The 19,544-nt window shown below is 43.6% G+C and overlaps 1 protein-coding gene across 18 annotated transcripts in view; it reads right to left on the bottom strand.

The window, feature by feature from the left end:
* The window catches only part of ZBTB44 (zinc finger and BTB domain containing 44), a 70,899-nt gene that overhangs the window by 16,277 nt on the left and 35,078 nt on the right, over positions 1 to 19,544 (bottom strand). For 3 of the 18 annotated variants that reach the window (XM_086766400.1, XM_086766401.1, XM_086766402.1), the window contains exon 6: positions 12,643 to 18,925. The exons of 10 other annotated variants lie outside the window; for them this stretch is intronic. In XM_086766400.1, coding sequence (XP_086622526.1) covers positions 18,643 to 18,925 — 283 coding nt within the window. In that variant the 3' untranslated portion in view covers positions 12,643 to 18,642. Of the gene's footprint in view, positions 1 to 5,478; positions 5,617 to 8,510; positions 8,548 to 11,074; positions 11,339 to 12,642; positions 18,926 to 19,544 lie in introns of those variants that run through there. 5 more of the 18 variants (XR_015261075.1, XR_015261071.1, XR_015261073.1 and 2 more) reach the window with 3 other exon arrangements.

Raw genomic sequence — 19,544 nt, 5'->3', positions numbered from 1 at the left:
TCTCCCGGACATCTGAGAACAGCGAGTGCCTCACATAACTGAAGGGGGTTCCTGTCCTCCAACATCTGGAAGGAACAGATGCTTCTCAGATCCCCAGATGGCACTTTTCAGTGTGTACTTTATGCCACCCAGGGCTGTCTACCCACGGAGAAAGGGAATATGGTCTCCTTGGCAGTGCGGAGCCCATCAGCCGTGAGTCAGAGAGCTGCTGGTTCACCAACGTGAAGATGCGCAGTTGGTGTCTCACTGCAAAGAACAGATTCAACAGCACTGTTCACCTTGATCTCAAAATGGATGGTGAAGATAGAGAGAAAATCACGCCTACAGGCAACAGTGAAGAGAGATGGGACGCTGCAAGTGCCACAGCTCTCATCTGTACTCAGCCGAGCCCCAGAACTCCAAACTTGTGGAAGTTTATAGTTCAAATCCACAAGGTATTAATCTAGTTCAGTCACTTCCAACACAGTCATTAAGCTGCCAAGCAGCAGCGTTGGGAGTTACATAGAAATAATCCCAGCGTGAGCTTCTTGTGGCATCATAAATTGCCTATGTCGTCAGTCAGCAGAAACTCAAGATGGAATTCTTTCCTTTGCAGTTAATTATTTCCAAGCCTTTGCAGCCTGAGCAAGAGCTAGTGAAAGGTACTGAACTGACAGCCCTGGAGAAACAGGCTTTCCATTTGTCCACAGAGACAGGCAGAAGTGAGCCAGCAGTGAGAACTTCAACCTGCTCTGCAAACCTCATGCTCCAGTTGGGACTCCTCTTCTTCCCTACCAGTCCACGCGAAGCAGCTCTGCTTCCGTGCCCCTGAAAAACCACAACCTCAGACCCATGTAGCTTAATTGCAGGGCCAAACCTGCTGTGAATTTTAGCCCGTGCGTCCGACAGCCCTCTGAGGGTGAAGCAGCCTCCTCCAGACCCGTTGCTGATGGCCAGGTGCAAATCTTCTTCCACTGGCCCAGAGCCATGAGACCAGCATGTTTTTAAGGATTCCACCCTCCTACCAGACAGTGTTTTTCAATATTTTGCATTAAATCTTCTGCTGTATTCGATTAGCCTGCAGCAGCTGTTTTCTGCTCCCACAACAAATCATAAATCTATAAGCTGATGTGCGAGAGACCGTCTGTGCCTGAGAATGCTCATGTCTGAGAAACAGCGTGGCCGCGCAGCTGTCCATGAGCCTGTAACCGAACAGCAGCTTCAGTGAGAAAGAGCAAATCAATAAACCGTCATCAAGTCTGAATCTACGTTGGAGGCTGTATAATTACACAGGATGGTTTATCCTTGTTTGTGTGTGCATGTGTATAAGAATTCCCACTTGGATACGCAGACAAATTTGTGTAATTCTGTAAATGGGATGTTCCACACGGAGAACACGAGAATCGGTGTTAATAAACGCTTGATTGCACCGGTGTGAGCTTAGGATGTGCATACACTTCTACAAAGGAAGTGAATTTTAGCACAAGCGTGAGCATGGGAATTTCAGAGCACAGGTAAGAAAGCGTTATGAAGCCCTTGATGCACCCCTTCCCATCCACGAAAACATGAGTTCGTGTGCACTCAGTCAAGAACTGCTTGTTGTGAAGCCAAGATCTCCTGTCCCATGGCCAATTCAGATAAGGAGAGCGAACGGCTGAAAGAGAAGGGAGGGGAAACTGTACATACGTTAAAAAAAAAAAAAAGGTGTTATTCAAAGACTATAAAAGGCAAAAGTTTGGACGAAGGAGAAGAGACAGGGTTGCCAAGTCATTACAAAAAAAAAAAAAACCAAAAAACCCCCCCAAAAAAAACAGAAAAAAAGAAGGAGCAAGCTGCTGCCAGGTCTTGGCACGTGTGCTTTTACTTGTATAAATCACTCACTCGACCTATGGTAGTTCTTGCTGACAAGCTGTCAGGCTCCTTGGCTGGGGGAATAGGGCATGTGCTTTACATGCACTTACAGAATAGTAAACTGTTATTAAAAGTAGGAAAAAAACCCCAGTCTGATTTACTTGTGGTTTTGCCTGCTCAGCTGTACTATCAGAGAACAAATTCACTCGTGCGCGGAGCAGTCTGGGTGCATGGAAAACTACAGGCTAACCTCCCTGTGGAAGCACTTGACCTCTTAAGTGGGTAGGCAGAAAGAAAACAACTCCGAGAACCGAGAGCACGAAATGAAGAAATTTGCTAAAGCCACAGAAATGCCACGCGGATTTCGAACAGCCCAAAGCACCTGGGTTCACCCGTGACCACCTCAGCCTGGTTCAGGTGGGGAAAGCACCTCCAGGCAGGCTGAGGTCAGGGTTGGGACGGGGCCCATTGCTACGTAAAACCCACCAGCTGGGCCCAGAGCGGAGGAACTGCCTAAGCTCAGTTAGCGGCCAGCAGTCCCGAGCTGCCCTGGGGGCGCGGCGAAGGGAGGAGAAGGCTGCCGTCGGCCGTGATGAGGGAAGCGGGGCGGCGCGCGCTTTGACTGAAGGTCACTGGGACCACTGGCGAGAACGGATAGAAAGAGACAGGGAGGATGGATGCTCAGCTTAGGGGAGGAAAGGGGAATTAAAAGCAGAAAAGCCAAAAAAGGATTGAGAGAGATGTTATATGAAGAGAAGAAATAGATAATTGTCTGAGGAAAACCTGACCAGACTAGTTCTGCGTATTGACTTTGCAGGAAAGCAGAGCCTCATCGCAGCCTTCCCACGTCACAGGGCACCCATCCCAGTTTATCACTCGGCGAGCTGCACAAACGCACGCAGGTTTAGAAATCCAGGCAGGCACCGGTCCGGACGATCAGCCCGTGCTGCCCCGCCAAAACACCACCACGTCGGCACTCATCCCAGCTCCCATCCAGAGCCTGCCAGCCTTCCTAAGCCAGACGCGTGTTTTTCTAGCCGATCCCACACAACACGCTAACTCTTTCTGGGCAGTAATACGGTTTTTAGCAAAGACGTTTCTCAGGCTATTCAAACTTAGAGGAATAAAAAGTGAAACGCAACCGAGAGATGAAATTTTATGGTGCTGTTCGTAGCAACACGTCCAAAACTCGGTTTGGCTGGAACACAGAGTTGGACCATGCTGATCCAAGACCCACAAAATGCACAGAGCATCTTTATTGGAAGAGACTGAGTTTTTCTCTATGTTTTTTACCATATTCCTCAGTTTAGGGGTGCAATCAGATACCTCTGCTGTAACCTGTTCTGATCAGGGCCCAGGGCTGCTTCGTCCTCAGCAGCACATTTGTCCCACTCACTCTGAGTTTTCCTGCTTATTTGTCGTAGTCACGTTCAGAGGAAAATGCTTGTAAGATGCAAGCAGAACTATATTAAAAAACAACTGTCTGCTAACAAAACAAACCCCAACAACTAATGCAGCCTAAATCTCAGGCCAGATTGAAAGCCTATTTAAGCATGCAAGCAGACAAAATTCCATTAATAATCCCACCAGTAACTCACAGGGAGGACAAGTTCTTCGGGACACGGACTGTAGTTACAATGGGAAAAAAAAAAAAAAATCGAGAAAATGAGATGTTTGTGTGGATTTGCAAAGCAAGGCTGTAGCCAAATCAAGCACTCGGGGTTTCCAAATCACAGCTGCCGGCCTCAGCTGATGGACTCGCCGCCTTGCTAGTAAGGCTTCAACACATGACCAGAGGATGCTTTGAAATGGCCTGTGCTGCTGAGGTCTCAGGGTGGATCGTGGGGAGAAGGTCAGGCTTGTGCAAGGCTCATATGTTAAAGTAGGTCACTGATCCACCCATTTAGGGTGGATCCAACCATTTAGGATCCAACCATTTATGGTTTATGTGCTTTACCGATGACTTCAGCACCCAACCGTCTTGAGAACACCAGCAAGGCAGCACTGCTGCCAAAACATTAATGGATCTAGGGCAAAACTCAGCCCCGAGCAGGCACCGTAACCACCTTCAAAACAAGGCTTAACCAGGATCTGAAGTTCCTACAAGCAAACCCAGTCATTAGCAAGCATGTTCACAACAACGGGGTGGTCTCTGAAGTTACACGGTGGTCTGCATCCAACCTGTTCAACAACTTTGCTGTACGTTAGTGAGGATCACTGCCCGTCTATTTTACAGATGGGGACGGTGAGGCACAGAAAATGCCTGTATGGCAAATCCAGGGCCAGACCCATGCCCAAATGGTGGGTTGTACAACAGAGAACTCACTGGACACCATCACAAAACACACAGGCTGTTCCTTTTTGAACAAGAACAGCGCATACCCAAGCCCAACGGCACCCAAAATTCAAGTACAAACACAAGCACATCATTACCTCAGGTAGTTTACTTTGGTCTTCTTTAAAAGGTGTGGCTGTGACCAAGTCATGAGGCATGGGGGATTAAAGGAAGGGAGAGTAAGAGGTTAATTGGATTCTCTTTGGAGAGGGATTTAGGTTGGCTGAGTTTTTTCAGTCAGCAGCACATAGTGGAACCTGTCACTCATAATTGAGCTAATGAAACACCTCTGGAGATAAAAAAACACAGGCTAAATTCAGACTTGGCTTAGAGACTTGAAGTTCATTCACCACAAGGTTATGTAGAGATGTAACTGCTTTGTTTAAGGACAGTGGGCTGGAAAGGTAACAGCGGAACTGGTTTTACTTCGCAAAATCTGTTTTTTCTCACTCAAGGCTGCTGGACCTTGGGGTAATTAAGCAGATTGTTTCGTTATGGACACTCTTCCAGGACAGGAATCTAAACTCTGCCAATATGCTAATGCAATTTACTAACCCCAGACTCCCTCCTCCTTTAATGATATTATATTTGTTTTCTATAAATAGAAGAGGAAGGGCAAGCATTTTGCTCCGTGGTTATGGCGATGGACTTACGTATGGCTTGGCTGAAAGAGGGCTGCAAAAACGTTGCACTTTTATAGCGGGCTGCTATCTTGCAGCACAATTCCTTTTGGTTTTCAGAAGGGGAATTAAGGGTTTGTTTTCTAGCCTTCAAATGCGTGACAAACCTCCTCTGCTCCAAAGCCAAACTACCAAACACGACTTGAATGCAAGTGAGGGAGCGCTGGCTTCCCGAGGCTGCCAAAAGCCGAAGCCAGAGTCCTGCAGGGAACCGCGTCCTCTTTGTGAGAAATGGTAATGGTCTGAATTTACCTCGTCTTCTAAGTCAGGAAGAAAACCTTTAATAGCAAGACATATCATGGAGAAAAAAAAAAAAAAGGAGACATTTTCAGGAGGAAATTTCAAAATCACAAAGGTATTTTGTCAAAAAAAAAAAAAAAGTCTGTCTTTTCAAAATGAACCACCAACTCAGAATGAAAGTTACTTTCTAAATTCAAAAGTTACAGTGAAAATTAGTTTCCAGTTTTGTGGGTTTTATATTCTCGCTTTGGGGATAATTACAATAATCCAGTAATTTTCTTTCCAAGACACTTTTAGAAAACCAAAACTCCGTTTCTTCACTCCACCTGTCTCCCTTCAGGAGTTAAAGAATAAAGTTAGCTTTAATGAGAAAAGAGGACAAACCTGACACTCTCGATAAAAAATTGAATATCTTAAGGGATCAAAACAGCCAAGGTGCTGAAGGAGAGGAACACGTGCCCTGGTATGTCCAGCAAGTTGCATTCTGTGCTGTTAGGTTCTTTGTCTCTCCCGACATCCAGCTCAGAGCCTCTGTGTTGGACAGCAAACAAAAGAAAGGCTTTTTCAGAACACAGGTCCTGCAAAACCCACTCTGAGATGGGAATTCAAGCTGCAGGCTTTCTGGCACCATCGCTAGCAATAAAGACAAAACCAGATCGTGCCCAGTTACCGCTCTGCAGCTGATGCAGTGAATTTGCACAAATGGCAACTGATGGGGAAAAGGCACTGTTGCCATCAGAGCTCAGGGAACAGTTCAGCTGCCAGTTCTCCAAAGAAAGGAATCCAGTTCCCTCCCTCAAAGCTGCATTGCTCCTATAGCACGGAGACAGAGAGGGGCAAAACCAGTAGCAAAAAACTACTTAAGACAGTGAGAAGGATCTTCTCCATGGAGCAGCTTTATTGTAACGAGGGCTCCATAGCTGCTGTTTTGACGAGAGCCATGCGTTAAAGGGAATCTGTCCTGGATTATAAACCATATAATATTTGAGGAGCCAAGAGCTTGCTATTTCACATTAAGCACTATTAATTGTTCTGGTTATCACGTTGTGCAGTTTGACCTAACCTACTGATTTCCCCCCACTCCTGCTGCAAAACATCCATCACTTTTTAAAGGGTTACATAAAGCTGCAGGGAAAGGTTCTGGTTTGTGTTAGCTTGATTGCTACAGACTTTAATAAAGCACCCATCACAGCTGCCTAGCCACGCTATAGATCAAGCTCCTATAATTCTTTTCATGTCTCCAGATGAGAAGGCTAAGCGAAACATAAAATTTAAGCTCCCAGTGCTTTATTTCTGGCTTGGAGAGATGTCAAAGGCCATGCGAGCTTTCACTTTTTCCTCGTTCCTTTGGAATCCGCAGAAACAGACAGAAGGAGGAAAGCAGGAAAGGCAAGCAAGGACAATGAGATGGCTGCACAGACCGCACTCTTCATGTCACCCAACAGCACGCCAAGGGTAATACCCAACGCTAAGTTACTGGTCCAGGAAAGACAGGTAGCTTCAAGATCAGCTTTTTTTCCTCAATAACAAGGCTACTGGGGATGAAGCCGCCTGTCCAATGCCTACTTGAGGCAAACCTGGCAGGGAATCCAGCACAAAAGCTCATCACAGCGGAGCATGCGTGCAGGAACAGTGAGCCTGCTATATTCTGCAGGTTTTCTTTGGCTCGTTGCTCACTGAACCTGTTGCATACAGGGTAGCAAATTCCCTGGATGACTCACAATAGCATGCATGTCAGTGGGATGTGTAGCAAACCCATCTTGTGTGGGAGCCTCCGAAATCTGCTTCCTCCTTTCCCACTGGAAGCAACAAGCTGGAATGCTCCTCTGCCTCCTACCACTCAAGATGGGAAAGGTGAGGAGGAGCAAAGAAACAGCACGTTTCATTCCTGGATCTCATCTCTTCCTGGATGCGTTATTCCCTGAATCAACAGGAGAACTTCTGGAGAAACAACAAAACCACAGCATTTCTTCCAGATCCACCCTGGCGTTGATTTATACACCTACTTCACAATGGCAAATTAATTCCTGGAGGTTAGCTCATGTCTGCGCAAAACCATTAATGGCACTGAACAGGAATTGCATCCTGCCTCTATCCGGTGGATCACAGAAAACGAGTTGGGCACAACTCCTGTGCAATACAGGTGGGACTCAGGCTTTGCCAGCACAGCCAGCTAGGCTAAGAATTCTCCCGTGTTTTCTTTACGTGAACTGAAGGACAACCAAACGGTACTCACTCTAACGAAGCATTCCTCTTCGAGATACCGGATGCTGCCTGTGCAACATGCAGCTGCCACGTTGCCTTCAGTTCCACTCAAAAACATCTCAACGCCGGGCAGATGGTGAGGGGAGGAAATAACGGGTACGCACAAACGCGTATGTGGGGCTTCTCCTCAGACGATGTGAATCAGTAACACCGGAGTCACTATGCCCAACGATACAAAGTGCTAAAGTTTTTTTTTAAGAGTTTTAAAGTTGAAGGAACTTGAGCAAAATTAAAATATTGAATTACCTCTATCTCAGATAAAAAAGAAAGAGCTGTAAGCCTTAGAAGAGAAACAAAATTCTGCCTCTAACAAATAGAGTTTTTAAGAGCAATTCACTTTGTCTGTTCTTCAAGGAGATTTTTCACCCTGGGCTTGTGCTCACTTTTGAAAAAGAGGCTGACCTGGGCATTTTTTTAATTTATTTAAAACATAACGAGTCAACCCTAAGCCATTTCTTTTTCTTTGGCTCTTTCTTTCTCCATATTAATTTCAATTCAATCAAGGAGGCAGTTGCATAACTGTTGTTTATAATTGCTGTCACGTCAACGCTGAAACTGATCACTGCAACGCTGAAGTTACATAAAAGGTTTTGTTAGGATTTTTGTTATTTTTCTCGTTTAAATTGTGGGAAGATGAAGTCCTACCCTGGAGAGATGTTTTGGTTTTCTGAGCTCTGTTGCCTATTAGTCCTGTGCTTTGGTGTCGTTTCTGTCCAGTTTTGTTTTACAGAGTGTAAGGGCCTGTTTATGCACATAAACTCTCCAAAAACAGTTCTGTGCACCCCATTTCATACACAGGCTATAAAACACTCTCTACTGAGTCAGAGAAGCAACTGGCAGAAGTAAAGTTCACAAAATGAGTAAGCTCTTAAGAAGGGATGTAAACACATTTTGGGAAAGGCAGACTCTTTAAATGTTTAAGGGGACTGGGATTGTAATTTACCTTGCTCTTCCGAAGCTGGCGGACTGTTACCCTTTAGTGATACAGCCTCAAACCCCGAGGGATCAGTTCTCCTTGTCTATGGGTCAAAATGTCTTTTCTTCGCTTACACAGATCATTGTTGCAACGATCCTGGAACGGAGTCACCACCTCCACCAGCCCACAGACACATCGTGGTTTCCTTACTCCTCTCCCAACACTCCTGGTTATTCCCGTTTGACTCAGAAGTGTACTCACCTGGAAGACTTCTCCCCTGCCTGTAAAGAATTCAGATGATTCATTTTACCATTGCTTTTCTGTCTTTTTAGAGGCATGAATGCCACGGGCATACTGACAGCTACCTGGGGCACATGGTAGTTTGAAAGCTATACTGCGCTGCAGACATAAACACCTTAAGCCAACAAATAATTAAGGACTGTACAAATAATTAAGGACTGTACTTTGTTCTGGCCTAAATGAACACTGTCCATGTTTATTTGATGCTGCTTCATATTTAACAACAATCTGTTTGTAGCTGACACAGTTTTTTCTTAGAAATAGTCTGGAAAATGTCAGAGAAAAAAAACCCAAAAATATGGTGAAGTACTCATCGACACTCACACCGTAAGACCCTTCTCAAGACCACAGAACGTATCTGCTTCCCTACAATTAATATCTTGTCTGTAAGTCCTGCCTCCCTGTGGACACGTTTAGAGATGAGCACAGGATGGCAGGAAAACGTGCTTGTCCTTTTCACTCCAAACCCAAGAGAAGCTTCTGATGGCTAACAGAAGAGTGAAGCAAGGTTCTTGCTGGAGGTTTAAGCTAGTAACCTGTTTCATCTGATGAGAATTAACAAAGAAAAAAACCCACAGTAATACTGGCTGTTTCTGTAGGGAAGCAGCAAGGAAAGAGTTGGTCAATTGGTGTTTTTGTACGGCCGTTGTTAAAAATTCCTTCTGAATGAGCACATACAGATTGTGCACGAGTGCGCGTGTGCACGTACAGGGGAACAAGCAGTACTTAGCGAGAAAAAACTGTTATCTTCTGAATGATGGGAGTATTGCAAAACACAGGGGCTAAGCATCTAGTTTTATGCAAGTGTGTGAAGACTGGGAATGCAGTTTAGCCAGATGTGGCAGACTTATTCTCAAAGATACTCCTACATAAATCCAACCACTTGTATTTGAAATGGGAGGAGGCGTCTAAGAGCCAGTGACAGTGGCACAACCACACAAAGTAACATGCAGTTGAGCAAAACATCTAGGTCATTCACTTCAAAATTTGAATAGAAGTTGAAATTTCAGCAGCCAGAGGTAAAGGTTTGTTTTGGTTTTGTTAGTGAGGGGGGGCCTAAGGTGGTAGCTTCAGTAGGAAACTGCTAGAAGTCGCTCCCCTTTGTTCAGTGGACTCGGCCGGGCCTAGGGCGGACCCGCTGCTGGCCAAGGCCGAGCCAATTGGTAGCAGAATGTCCCGTGATAACGCCTCTGCGATAACGTATTTAAGTAGGGGAAAACAGGAAAAAGAGGAGGGAAGATGTGAAGCAGCTGAGCGGGGGGCAGAGAGGGGGAGGCGCGAGCCGCATGGGCCTTGCAGGCCTCACCCTCTGGCCTCCCGCCGGGCAGCCGACTGGGCCCAACTCGGCCCGGCCTGGTTGCAAGAAGTGGAGAGGAGATGAGAAGTGAATAAGATGTAAAAAGGATCCTGAGAGGCGTCTGCCAGCCTGTTGTGAGGAACGGCTGCAGATGCCAAGGTCAGTTCAGAAGGAGGGGGAGGAGTAATATGGCTCCTGGCCAAGATTCCTCTGCAACTCGTGGTGAAGACCATGGTGGAGCAGGTTGTCCCCCTGCAGCCCATGGAGGTCCACGGAGGGGCAGAGATCCACCTGCAGCCCGTGGAGGACCCCACGCCAGAGCAGGTGGATGCCTGAAGGAGGCTGTGGCCCGTGGAGGGCCCGCTGGGGCAGCTGTTCTGAAGGGACTGCACCCCGTGGAAGAGATGACCCACGCCGGAGCAGTTTCACGGAGGACTGTGGCCCGTGGGAGGGACCCCACGCTGGAGCAGAGGAGGAATGCGAGGAGTTCTTCCCCTGACGATGATACAGCGGCGTAAAACAACGCGTGATGAACTGACCGCGACCCCCATTCCCTTTTCCCCCCCCCGTGCCGCTCGGGAGGGGAAGGTAGTAGAGATAATGTTAAGCCCGGGAAGAGGGAGGGGTGGGGGGAGGTTATCTTGTTCCCTGTCTCATTCTCCTGCTAGTTTTAGAAAATAAATGAATAGTTTTCCCCAGGTCGAGTCTGTTTTGCCCGTGACGGTAACTTTAAGGATTTCTCCCCGTCCTTATCTCAAACCTTGAGCCGTTTTTCTTATATCATCTCCCCCTGTTCTCTCGGAGGGTGGGGGGAGCGGGAGAGAGACTGCGTAGTCTGGTCCCGATCGGGGCTGAACTACGACAAGGTTCAAGTGAGATACAGAAATAGATGCCCCATGCGTTGCTCTCTAATCTTCAGTGGGAGACCATGTGACTGAGACAAAGACAACTCATGACCAAAAGCAGTTAATTCAAGCCTTTCGAGTGGTTTTTCCAAACACATGGTTTCGCTCTGGGTGTCTGTGGCCTGTTTCTAAAGGATTTGGGAGAGGCAAATAAGAAAATCAGGGCTACTATCCGTAAGTGTAAATCTGCTAGTCAAGAATGCACATCTCCTTTGAAAAAAAGTCTTTAACAGATGCCAAAATCAGAATGACTGAAAACCACAGGTTTCTGAGCTGTAACCCAGGCTCTAATGTGTATGCACTTACCCCTGCTCTGCTCGCTCACGGTCTCACCGCGATCTCTGCTCTAAGAATGGTGATGACAGTCACGCTCAGTACTCTGGAGAGGCAGCAAGCACAAGCAGCTTGTGAAAAGCGCTCGATGCACAATCCGAGTCAGGTTTCCCTCAGCAGCTTCATTTTCACCAGGATATCACGTATGTAGGAATGGTGCGGTAAGCCCTGAGAGAACTCTCTTCGCTCCTCTCCTACATTCTCAGTAGCTATGAGTTCAATCTCAGCTGCTCTCCTCTGCGCAAAAGAAATAGTACTTCATTACTGTCAGGAATAAAATGCTTAAATGCTACAAGGAAGCCACAGAAAGACTTCAGTAGTGTACACTTGCTTTGTTAAGGACATCTAAAAGATGTTTCATACTACCACATGTGGCTGTGCTTGGGAAAAATCCGCTGGATCACAGATCTGACCTCGATATCCATCCAAGGCAAGCATTTTAGCAGTCTCGCCTTGGCTTCAGGAGAGTATATGTTCATATACAGTCATATAAGGCTTTAGATCTGTAACGCTCTGCTAAGCATCACTGCGTACTCCTAACCGGGTCTGTCTGTCTTCAGAGAGTCAAAACCTTTATGTCTAAAACTTCATTCTCCAAAGCCTTCACCAGACATGTTCCCTCTCCCAATTATGCTTTAGACAAAATACTATCTCTACACAAGTTCCTCAGGAAAACAAGAACTCGGAATTTAGAAACTCTCACAGCCCCGCCACCCAAGGTTCTTTGTAGCTGCTTACACTGCACCACGGAATGCCTTTTCATTTTCTTTTTCACTCCTGTGTCAGGTGCTGAACACAATTTGACTGCTGGTGTATTAATTGTGTCAGCCTGCTTGTTACTCACACAGGCTACTGGGCAGAGTTACCATCATTCCAGCCAAGCAGTTACAAAACTTTCATTTTCCTACCTGTGCCCTAGCTATGTGTGGATCCAGCCAGCATTCCGGCTCAGTCAGACAGCTGGATCTGTAGGAGGCAAATTAATTTAACTGAAAGGCTTGCCAGAAACAGCAGAGGTGTGTTTTAAGTCCCATGACTCTAGGCTGTTTCATGACTATTTTGAAGCTCGCAGCTGCGATAGCAGTGACTCTGTCTACTGTCCTTTTTAAACGTCTTCTGCTTTGACTAATTTGATTAGACTCACTCTTGGCTGGCTTTCCATCAATAAAACCCCGCTCAAAACACAGCCCCACTGCTTTTCGCAGAATACAGCCTAAAAGAGGGCATTAACAAAAGGAAATGTAATATACAATGGAAAACGAAACAGCAATGTGTACTTTATTCTTAATACTCCTTACTCATGTAACTTCTCCAATCATTTATTAAAGCTTATTTTGTTTTAAACTACCTTCAGCCGCAGTGAGTTCAGCAGCAGTGAGTTCTCCTCATGCTCAGCTATTTTGAGACTAATTATAAGCAAAAGTTATAAGAGAATGTAGCTCTAGCAACAGAACCGCACCTTCTTACACAAGGTCAAAGCTTGCCTTTTGTACTGTAAGACAAACTCCAGTCTAGTTAAATAACGACACAAAGCAAAGATATACTCCATAAAACATTAATATTTTAATGAAAAATCTTAGCTTCATGTTTCTATCCAAAGACACTCAAAACTAGTTTTTCTCCCCCCTTAATTTTGACCTATAATGGGACCAGTTTGGAGAATTTTTTTTTTTTTTTGTATTTTAGAACATTTTTTTTTAAAGATTAAACAACCAGGCTAGCAAAAAGGTACCCAATACATACTTTTCTTATATCAAACAAGCTAGTATTTCAATACAATGTAACTATACAGAATATATACATTACACATATGATCACAAAGCAAACACTACAGGCTCAGAACAGAGTTGAAAAAACATGATATTCACATTGATTACAAGAACTCTAAAAATGATTGTAACGTTGAAACGGCACTTAGTTTACAAAAAAAGTCACAAAAATATATATAGCCACCAAGAACTATGGTTCCTGAAAAATACTAATAGCCAGATAGTATTATATAAAATGTGAAGTGTATTTAAACATCGTATACATTAAAAAACAAAAAGAAAACCAAAAAACAATTCTGTTAAGTCAATAAACATGCCAAGTAATCTAGCTGTGGCCAGCATCAACAAGAGAAGCTGTACTGTGGATGAGATGACGACTGGATATACGGCTGGTGACCGGAGACTGGCACAGTTAAGGGGGTTTTCACTGGTACTAAAATGCACAAAGAAGCCCAACAATAATTTAATTCACATTTTTTTCCTCCAGCTTACTCTTTCCCTCTTCAGGATTTCACCATAGGGCAGCACCTCGAGTGAAGGCACTGCAGGAACAGGGCAAAGAAGCTGTCCAAGAACTTTGTGTAGCCAGGGCTAGAAGTCAGAATATCAAAAGCATGCATCAGCTAAACGAATGGTCAAACAAAATCGCTCCTCTGGGGACTTCAGCAACCCTCAGGAAGACTGTAGGTACAGTTGCCACACAGGCTGGCAGCACCAGAAACCGATTCGGATTTTTTTTTTTTTTTTTAAGTGCAACCACACTGGTAGTTGAGACCTGTGGGACACTGAATTACTGTGATAGCACACATTGAGTTAACAAAAACCCAGAGCAGTAAGTACTGTTGCATTTAAAAAAAAAAAAAAAAATCACATTTGTTTTTTTATGGTACGCTTTGAACTGACTGTATTTACTAGGGACCTCTGATGTGGCTGAGGCACCATCCGGCCTTGAACCCTCTTATCTGTCATCGAGATGCTATGAAACTTCTTATGTCCGTACTTGGAGATGAGAACCCTCCAAAACTGAGTTTCACCTCGTAAGCAAAACTCGAATGTAATCAATCTGAAAGAAAATTAACTATTTTCCATATTTTGATGGTGTGGAAGTTGCAATGGATCTCGGAGCAACAGGTGCTCCTACATCTGCGTTTTCTCCGTCCCTGCGGGGTGCACAAAGCTCCCGTTTGATTTGCATATAAAATGCTTCACGGTTTGTCTCCGAGAGAGAGACCGGCAATAGTCTCAGCGCTCCGACATCCTGGGGCTGGAGGGGAAAGCCAGCAACCAGAAGCGACTGAAGCCCTCATATAAAAACTTTAAACTATAGCTTAAAAACAATAAAATTTTATCCCGTAAGGGACATATAGGGATCATAGTCTTATAAAATATATTTTACTGCATTGGCAGCTATTACTTTTTTAAAAAGTTTAAATTCACACCTTTTAGACTCAGGATACACGTGAACCCAGAACCATTTTCAATAACCTAGTCTACTAATCTCTCAGTATGAGAGATGTGACCATAGTACCTGCGAGCCTGACAACTGACCTCAAACTGTACTGAGACAGACAAATCATCAGGAACACTTTTTTTTTTTTTTTAAAATGTGGTGTAAGAACAGTGACAAGCAGTTCTGACAGGGAGCTTAATTTGCTGAATGTGTAGGGCTCCCCATGGATTTCCAGGGGAGCTGTGCTACGGGTCTGCATCAAAAAACAAAATAAACCCTTACAACTTGGCCAAATCTCCCGTGCAGCTAAAACATCACTACTTTTTCTTCCACTCTTTGCCGTGAAATAGAAAGCTTCTGAATTTTTTTCCTCTCTCCCAAAACACCACGTTAGGTCAGGAAAAAACCTATCCCTTCCTTCACCATTGTTCCCATCAAACGTACTGGTCTACACAATATGCAAGGAGTAAAGGCTCTGCACAGACTCCGAGAATCCGGGTCCCCGGCATACGGCAGAACCTCGCTAGCTCCCTGGTAGTGAAGGCACTCTGCTTGCAAAATAAACAGGTGAGGAAAGGATCTTCCACTGAGTGCAAAGATTGGTGCCACATGGGAGAAGAACATGCAAAAGCAAGACATACTCAAATAATTTCTTGAATGAATCTGGAGACTACGCGTCAATGCAAAAACTGCTGCAACGGGTTGTACGTGTAGCTATATGGAAGAAATTCTGAACAACCTAGAAGGGCCATGAAGATGATGAAGGGACCGGAGCATCTACCATACAGGCTGAGAGCTCAGACTGCTTTGCCAGGAGAAGAGAAGGCTTAGAGGGATCTTATCAAAGTTAAAACTACCAGATAGAAGGGTGTAAAAAAGCTGGAGCCAGACTTTTCTCACTAGGCACAAACTGAAGTACAAGAAATCCCATCTAGACATCACCTTTTTTTTACAGTGAGGGTGGTCAAACACTGCAACAGGCTTCCCAGAGAAGCTGGGGAATCTCCATCTTTGCAGATATTCAAAACCTGACCAGACTGAGCAACCTGTTCTTGCCGACTCCGCTTTGAGCATGGGGGTTGAACTAGATCGCCTCCAGAGATCCCTTCCAATCTCAACTATTCTGTGATCCTGAAATCCCTGTCAAGCGGAAATATAAATGCATACCAAATAATGGGGTTTTTAGGGGGAGAGGGGAAAAGAAAAAAAAAATGCACTCCAGAGTTCAAAACTCTCTGATAATGTATTGAAAAAAATTTACGCTTTAGGTTTAATTCCAAGTGTACTTTAAGGTAAGTTTCTTCTAGCTTAGTTAGATACCCATCTCGCTCAGTTTGGAATCTAAGTGTATTAGCAACAGAGATAGGATATTATAAAACAATGTTTTTACATCTCTCCTGTGAAGAACACCAGCATTTCAAAGATCTGTACACTTCTAACAAGTTAGGGAGGAGAAGTAAAATGGTATTTAATCTGTGTTCACTTCTAGGGAGAAAAAAGATACTAACAAGAAACAATCACAACCAGGAAAATTAACAAGTAAAGTCAACCCTACAACAAACACATAAAATCCTCCAAGAACTCTACTGTTCCTGCAATTGAATCAGATTGAAAAGTGAGAACTAAATTAAGATGTTACATAGAGATTACGGGGTTGAAAAGATAATGTGTATGACAGTGCAATGAAGAATGAAACCCGTGACCTGCCTTGTAACCCATGAATTAATGATATTAATTTATTTTCAAGGAGGAACAGATTTGAGTGACAAAGTCTTTTTAACTTTTTTCCCCCTTCTCTTTGGTGTTCAGAAAGCAGCTTGCCTTCCGACACAAAATTTTAAGTCTTAAAAATCCAATACCCAGATGGGTCTATTCTGAATTTGCACATCTCCTCACCAACAAACTGTTTAGCAAAACATCTAATGGGTGAAAACCATCAGATTGTAACAGAAGATTACAGATGGTCAGATCTGTATCTGACCACCTTTGATTATTCCCTCTGTACAGCCTGGAAATGTGTTTCTGCGTGAAGTACTTCTTACCACACGAATCACAAAGTATTCTCATATATCTGCAGAAGTGAAGAAATGCTTATTAGAAAAAAATAAAATTATGTATTTGAGTTCAGTGTCATAGCCCTATAATTCAGGATAAAACTCAGCAAAAGGCGTTGTCTTGTCTCACTGGCTTCTCAGTTATAGAAATCAGAAGTGGAAGAGAACTGGTATTTAAATTCAGCCCATCAACAGACACTGGACTAATTCACAGTACAACATCCCAAAAAAAAAAAAAAAAGAGTTTCTTCTTCAAGCCCTTTTAAGATGACTTACAAAGGTAGACAACAAGACTGAACTGTAGCAGAGAACTTCTTTGCAGCATGTTTCTAAAGCACCCTTTGGATTTGGTAGAGAGACTTCACTCTAGTAACTTGGAAACGACTGAAATCCCAACTGGTTTTGCTCTATTTAACTAAAATGTGTGGTTTTTTTACCTAAAATACAGCAGAGAAAAATTGTCAAAGTCACTGAAACTCTTTAAGCTCTTTCCAAAGGGCAATAAACTTTTTTCCTTACAGAAGCTGGCTATTAGTAGAAACAACTCAGACCTACAGAGTATCAGAGCTGCCTAAGCTAACAGAATACAAATTGATCTTGCAAAATAATAAGCCTTTTGTGTCTTCTGTTTCTTCAGGAGTAACCTTTCTCTACTGGCTTTATTTCACCCTCATGTTTGTGAAAAACAAATCCGGATAGAAAACAACAATTAAAAAAAAACCAAAAACAAACCAAGATTCAAAACTAAGGGAGTATATTATGCCTTTGGAATACTAAGATCAAGTAATACCTACTCGCTCAGCATGTCATCTGTAGGCGACAGGCATCTGGCATCAAACATGGAGTTAACTTCAGAAGCAAGAAGAAAAATCACAAACCTCCTCATGTATTTCCTAATTTAGATTTCAAAGCAGTACTATAGCCCAACCAGCCTCAACAAAACAAGACTCACTGCTCTGAAAATCCCACACCCTAAATTTGCTGCTTTTTCTAAATATGGAAAAATGAAATTGCAAATCTTTCAATTTATTGCCTACTTGAGCTGTGTACGTAGCTGGAGTAATGGCCTTTAATAAACCAAGTTGGCAAGGATTTAAAATGTTTTGAAACAGGAACAATTCATCATTGCTATATAGGCTTTTTGTAAACAACCCCCTGTTGGGTAAGAAAGTTGGCCTCTAAAGAGAATAAATTGCTTGTTTTGTCCAAAACAGACTAATAAAAGTCTCAGAAACTATACATGCATATGTATAAACAACAAAAAAAAAGTGCAATAACGCACAAAAGAGCTCATTTTTTTCCCCATCTGTAAACTCCCTCTAGCTAGCTTTTGGAGATTAGTAAAACTACAGTATATATGATCGGGAGAAGTGACGAGAACTGCAAACAACCTGGCCAAGATTTAAGAATTTCAGCTTAGGAAAACCTTCTTTTTCACATGTGGTGCCCCTTCTACAGAAAGATACAGTCATGAGAGATTTGTCAGGCTTGCACGGATATATACTTTTCTATTACCCTCAATTTATTACACACCTATTAGTCTTTTCCTGACAGCCTAACCTTAGATGGGCAAATCTGGACAGGCTATTTGATCAAGCAGTTTCTAAGAGGACTGGAATAGAAGAAGTAGGAATACCTGGCATGACATCACTTGGTTTGTCAAAACTGATTCATCTGAGATGAAAAGGGACATGTTTTTTAAAAGTGTGTGGCTGTTCGTTTCAAAAATGCTTACTGTTTCCAAGAAAAGGGTTACAGTAAGCGCTTTGAAAAACAGCAGGCACAGAGATAGAAAGTGTATTTTTTTTTAATGCAGAAGATTAAAGCATCCACTCAAAACTAGTCAAAACTGCTCAATAATTATTTCCAATGCATCCTTTTGTTTGTCATTTTAAAAAGGTTTCCTCTGATTTCTTTCCCTTAACCAGAGGGTCTGCAGAAGGAAGAGAAACTTAATGAGCTGCTCTAACTGTGGAAGAAGAAATAGTTACAAGTAATCTGAATCAGTTGTTCTTCTTTAGAAGTGTATCACAGCTTCCATGGTGTTCTGACAAGATCTTTTTCTGCATTCAGTCTTAAATATTTTCACAGAAGTCATCATTCAGTCATGAAAAATAATGTAACATCTGTTGCAGTTTTCCGATTAAAGCGTAGCTTACAAAGTAAAAAGGGAAAATCTCCCCACTTTTGTTTAAAAAAATTAAATTAAAATGTACAGGACCAAACACAGGCACTTTCCAAAGAACAAAAATGAAACCAAACCATGAATTATTCAATAGGAATAGATGACAGCTCCGGTTTCGGAGCGTCACCTGCGGCTGCCTCAGCAGTGGCGTTAGTCTTTGGCTGCTCTGGCACATCTTCCTCCTTCTCTGCCAACCCACCCAGAGACCCCAAGGGGAAAGGGCTTTCACAATTCTGAGTTGACGAGACCTGTGAAATGACAGGCATTTGGACAGAAGAGTTGCTTTCAAAGCCATGCTCCCCTAGCTCATACTGCCCGAGGGTCTCTTCTTGTTCCTGGTTTAAGTAGTCCGGTACTAGGAAGTCACTAGAAGAGGGGCAAAGGACAGAAGAGAAATGTCATTTCTCACACAAACATTGGCGATATCAGTTTCATCACACAAGCTACACACTGCATTGTTCAGAGAACAAAGATATTCATTTCACATTGCTCCAAGATCATCACAGCGATGTCCTTCGCTAAGCACCAACACCTGGTTCTCAGTTAAACACACAGAGAATTTATTCAAAGGCATTTATTTTGCATCGTTGTGCATCCATATTTCCTACACAGCAACTTATTATTTAGATTTTATCACCTTGATGAGAATGAAAATTAATGTCTGGAACATCATATGGCACTGAAAATCTCAATGAAAAAAGGGAGCACTCAGCCTTTAAAAATAGAAACGAGTTCAGCACTGGCAAAGGTGTAGGCCTTTTCCACCACTGAGATAAGATCCACCCAAGAAACAGCAGCAGCACTCCTCTCAGAGTGGACAGGCTGTAAACAGAAGTGTGAGGCAAGGAAGCAAGGGTTCTGCTGAAAGGATAAGGAGGCCGCCAGCGACAGCGGTGTTTTGTGATGTTGGCACATCTCACGCTACTGTGAAAAGAATAGAATTGCATTGCCTTCCCATTTCGGTCCTGTCTGGACAACAGTTCTG

The sequence above is a fragment of the Chlamydotis macqueenii genome, chromosome 24, assembly GCF_036417535.1.
Source record: "Chlamydotis macqueenii isolate bChlMac1 chromosome 24, bChlMac1.mat, whole genome shotgun sequence".
NCBI lineage: Eukaryota > Metazoa > Chordata > Aves > Otidiformes > Otididae > Chlamydotis > Chlamydotis macqueenii.
This window is presented reverse-complemented; position numbering and strand designations above follow the sequence as displayed.